The sequence below is a fragment of the Arachis stenosperma genome, chromosome 8 (genome assembly GCF_014773155.1).
Source record: "Arachis stenosperma cultivar V10309 chromosome 8, arast.V10309.gnm1.PFL2, whole genome shotgun sequence".
Lineage (NCBI taxonomy): Eukaryota > Viridiplantae > Streptophyta > Magnoliopsida > Fabales > Fabaceae > Arachis > Arachis stenosperma.
Window position 1 is genome coordinate 6000355 of NC_080384.1, and position 4816 is coordinate 6005170.

Here is a 4816-nt window from a genome sequence, read left to right on the forward strand (position 1 = left end):
GGCAATCCACAAATAAAGCATCCACCTATACCCAGCTTGCATGAATTATAAGGATGAAAATGTCTGCAACAGTCATAAGTTAAATCCGGAGAAGTTTTACTTTGTTTACCTCTTCCTTTTGCCTGATGAAACTGGTGGTAGTTAGTTATCCTGAAGTTTCCTTGACCTTGTGGATATTGAGGGGCATGTCCACCCCTTTTGAAGTTATAAGATCTAGGCTAAAAATGCTTCCCACGACCTCGGTTATTGTTGCCTCCACGAGTATCCCTTGCCAAAGCCACCTTCTTAGCACAATCTTCAACAACCCTCGCCTTGTTTACTAGTTCAGAAAATCTCTGAATCTCCAATGGAGCCACAGTACTCATAATGTTCTCCCGAAGACTTCCTTGGTACTTAATGCACTTCCAACCCTCATAGGACTCAGGGGTTCCTTGACATATCCTTGAGAACCTACAAAGTTCCACAAACTTACTAGTATACTCGGTTACAAACATAGAACCCTGATTCCAGAAAATACTTCCTGTAAAAGGTTGTCTGAAATAACTCCCAAGGAATATCCGTATTCTGAAGTTGCAGTAGTTGAAACTCTCCTTGCCACCAGTATTGAGCTTCTTCCATCAGTTGATAGGCCGCAAACTCCACGAATTGAGTATCTGAGACATGCTGAGTCTGTAGTGCACACTACATGGCTTGGAACCAGTTGTCTGCTTCTGTAGAATTTATCGTTCTTATGAAAGTCGGTGGGTTAACCTTTAGGAAAGCAACTATTGTCATCAGAGCACCTCCTAAGTTGTTTCTGACCCCTTCTCTATTTCTGTTTCCATTTTTGGCTGGTTGCCCCAACTTTTCCATGGCTTGTGTTATCCTAGCAACACTCGCTTGCATCGAGTTAGCTAGGTTAGTTATCGCCGCCATGAATTCAGGATGGTTATCGGCCGGTTGGTCATCCTCATTATCTATCTGTGTACCTGGTCGACCTCGTCTGCAAGTCACCGTTCAGGATTCTGTCCACACCAAACAATCGATATCAAGGTAATCAGTCTCAATACCTCAAGCTCAGTACTTCAATTATCCCATAAAGGCACTCACAAACAAGCATGTTATGCATATCAAATAGATATCCTAAATAGCACGAAAGAAAAATGACCCAAAATATGCAATAAAGCATAATCGATCCATCCCTCAAGCGCACAAAGACGAATTGCTCTAATACCACAAAATGTAACACTCTATCACCCTACGTCTTACCTCTAGAGCCATAAAGCAAAGGGCGACAAAGCTCCACAATAGTTTAAAGCTCATATAATAGTATATAATCAAGGAATATATTAAACTAAAAGCTCGATGAAGGAATTAAAGCTCAAAGACTCAGAAAAAAACACAAAGCGTTCTCACACGATAACCAAAAGCATAAAGGTATGAAAAAGGATCATAAATACAAGATAAACAAGGTATACACACACACACACACACACACACACACACACACACACACACAATAACAAAAGGAGAACAAGTCACAGCCTGTGGAGCTTGGGCTGAATAGTCCAAATAGATACAACAAAGTTTTTGAAAGTAAAATGGATACATCCCGTCTTTCAAGGTTAAACATCTATGGTAACAAGTACAATATACAAAAGTAAGAGAACTGGAGGTACTCAACATGGTAACAATGCCCAATAGATAAGATATAAGATTTTAGGATGCTAAAAGCAATCTTAGAACTTTCCACAAGCATAAGATTCAGACTTAGAAACATTTAAATAAAAACCATAAAAAGGGTTATCTAGTCTTAAGGATTTTCTAACTAACAGAAATACCACTGTCTCACAACCTTTACCAAGTTATCCTCCATGCGATCCCATCACCACCACCTATCAAACCTCCTCAATCCCAGCAAAAAACACAAGTAGATGCATGCAAGTAAAACACATGCAATATACATTTATAGCAAGTAATTCAAGAAGCAAATAAGCATGTTATACATTTAGGCACTAGATGCAATTAGGCAAAGAAAGCAAACACATAGAAGATACACATGATGAATGTCTGTCCTATTGGCCATGATATCACTTGTCGTTTCAGTTAGGCAAAGCAAGCAAACACATAGTGATATCTTCTTCTTCAATCTCAGCAATTCTCCCTTTTGTGTGTGTGTTATAAAGCCGAATGACTTCATTAAGGTGCATTTATATGTTGGACTTGGGCCTAACTTAGGCCGTCCAACTGCTTAATGTTTTTAGTTCGTATGGCCCAACTTTGGGCCAAAACCTTTAGAATTAGCATCCGGTTTTTAAATTCTAAATATTTTCTAAGATTTTTTGTAGTCTTTCTTATTTTTACACAGTATCGGGCAGACTTAAGCCAGTACTACCAGTTAAATTACTGGTACGCATTCTTACGTAATGTTCTGTAGAAAATACGTTTTTCCACTCAGAAAAAATCTAATGAATCCAAGTTTTACTTTTAATTTTTTTGATTATTTCTAAATTTTTGAACCTATTCCGGACTATTAATTTATTATTTTACTTTAATTAAATAGTTAATAACTTTCGGTTCTTACACATTATGATCCCAATTTTTGGGGAGGGTGAAATACTAGATGGTGTCGAAGACGTACTGCAGGATGATGATGATGATGATAATGTGGAGCCTGTCATGATTGATGAGGATAGAAATGATTATCTTGGGAGGAGTATTCCAGTCGGGGGTGGTAGAGCATCGAATTCGGGAGCTCAACAATACCCTCCTCACTTTTTGATTTTAGACTTGGAATCCATGACACAACAGAGGTTACTAGATGTAACATATGGATTTTGGGCCAAAGATACATAAGATACAGAAGGTCTAGCTGAGTTCTAATTTGGTTAGTAGTTTCAGGATAAAGAGGAAGCTATCTTAAATGTGAAGACTTATAGCATCCGTCGTAAGGTTGAGTATAGAGTGCTAGAATCTAATCATGTCAAGTATCATGGAAAGTGTAAGGAGTTTGGAAACGGCTGCACATGGTTGATTCGGATCACTCTTTGACAGCGGAAGGGTATTTGGGAGGTAAGAATGTATAATGGACCTCATAGATGTTTGGCCATGTCGATATTTAGTGATCACTAGATGCTTGATTATCATGTTATATATGCTTTCATACTTCCTATGATAAGAGCTTATGTGACCATGTCGATTAGGTATTACCGAATGCGACAAAGGCATATTTTGGATTTAGACTGACTTACCGGAGGATTTGGTTGGCTAAGCAGAAGGTCATTGCGCAAATTTATGGAAATTGGAAAGAGTCATGTAATAAGTTACCACGATGGGTACTAGGTATGCAAATGACGATGCCAGGCAATGTTATAGAATTGAAGACAAGCCTTATGCGAGTTGGTTTTTGGGGTATTTAGTGAACGCTGCTTATGCCAAGACTGAAGTCGAGTTTGACTACTGGTTTGATATACGTCGTAACATCCCTCTATAACGCCATATATCGGGGATCTAATATCTCAGTATGCACTATCTGAACAACCTCTGGAGAGCTATAAGGCGTCCACGTGAACTGTTATAGAGTAATGGTTGATGAAGGTCACAAGAAACATTAAGAAGTTACATAACTTAACAATAATAACCTAAAAGCTAAAATACTCACATCCTATCTTGAAATATTTCTATCCTAAGCCTCCAATGCATGACTTTAGGCCCCTTCTCGCTCAATATTGGATGATATCCTAACCACCTGCAACCCAAAACATTATGGATCAACAACGGCCATATAAGTAAAATAGAGGTGTAACAACTTACCACACAAAGCTTTACGCTTAAGCCGTAAAATAGAGGTGGTGTGGTATTACGGGCTCTAAAACAAAATTTATACATAATAGTACCTGAAAGAGAGTAATATACGAGGAGTCTTGGAAAACAGGTAAAACAAAATCGCAAAATAAAAAGTGAAATGCTCAGAAAACGAGATTACTTGCGTGCTAAGAAACCTAAAGAGCATAGGTGTAAATAAACAAAAAGAGAGAATAAAGAGTCAAGGATACAGAATAAGTAGCACCTAACTCAGCCTGCAAAGCCAAGGCTGGCCGGAAAATATTTACATACATATATACGTATCCCAAAATACACAGATAAAACCTTAACTCTTCTTAAACATATAAGAGGGACAAAATAAACAAGTTTCTTGGAGAGAAAGCTAAGTACATATATACATAAACTAAATAACAAAATAGCCCAGGAACCACGACGCTTCAGAAGTCCAGATGCCTAACGAGGTGCCTCTCAACCTACATCTGAAAACAACAACACAATATGGGGTGAGAACCAGAGGTTCTCAGCTTGGGAAATGTGCCACGCATATAAGATATAAGGTCCTAGGAATGCCAGAGGCAATCCTAGAACGCCAACACTCAGATTATAAAGCTTAAGTTATTAAATAGAAACCATAAAAAAGGTAGGTGTCTAGGGAATTCTAAACTTAGCTTAAACTTAACTTTAACACCAAACCTGTCCACCTTTCCTCTGCTCCTCCATCACCAATGATTTAGCAGAGACAGAAAAACAAACAATCTCAAGCACAAGTAGAAGGCAGGTAATGCAAGTAGCAAATATAACAATTAGCATAATATATATTCAGTTAGGCATTTCCAAGTATGCATAGCAAACAAGTCTGAAACCCTTAGATTGTCCCTCGTCGCGCATGATGTATGCATGTCCTATGGCTGATGAGGCTCTGTCGGTTATCAAGCCAACCCGACAAGTTCGAAACCCTTGGATTGTCCCTCGTCGCGCATCTCCATGAGTCTATGCATAGCTTTTCTCATTT

General features: G+C 38.5%; 1 protein-coding gene across 1 annotated transcript; it reads right to left on the minus strand.

Moving 5' to 3' along the window:
• Positions 1-218: 218 nt before the first annotated feature.
• Positions 219-915, minus strand: LOC130945283 (uncharacterized). The gene is made up of 3 exons (XM_057874014.1): positions 751-915; positions 500-669; positions 219-450 (listed from the first exon to the last, which is right to left on the minus strand). The coding sequence occupies exons 1-3, from the start codon at positions 913-915 to the stop codon at positions 219-221; spliced, it is 567 nt and encodes a 188-aa protein (XP_057729997.1).
• Between the last annotated feature and the right edge of the window lie 3901 nt (positions 916-4816).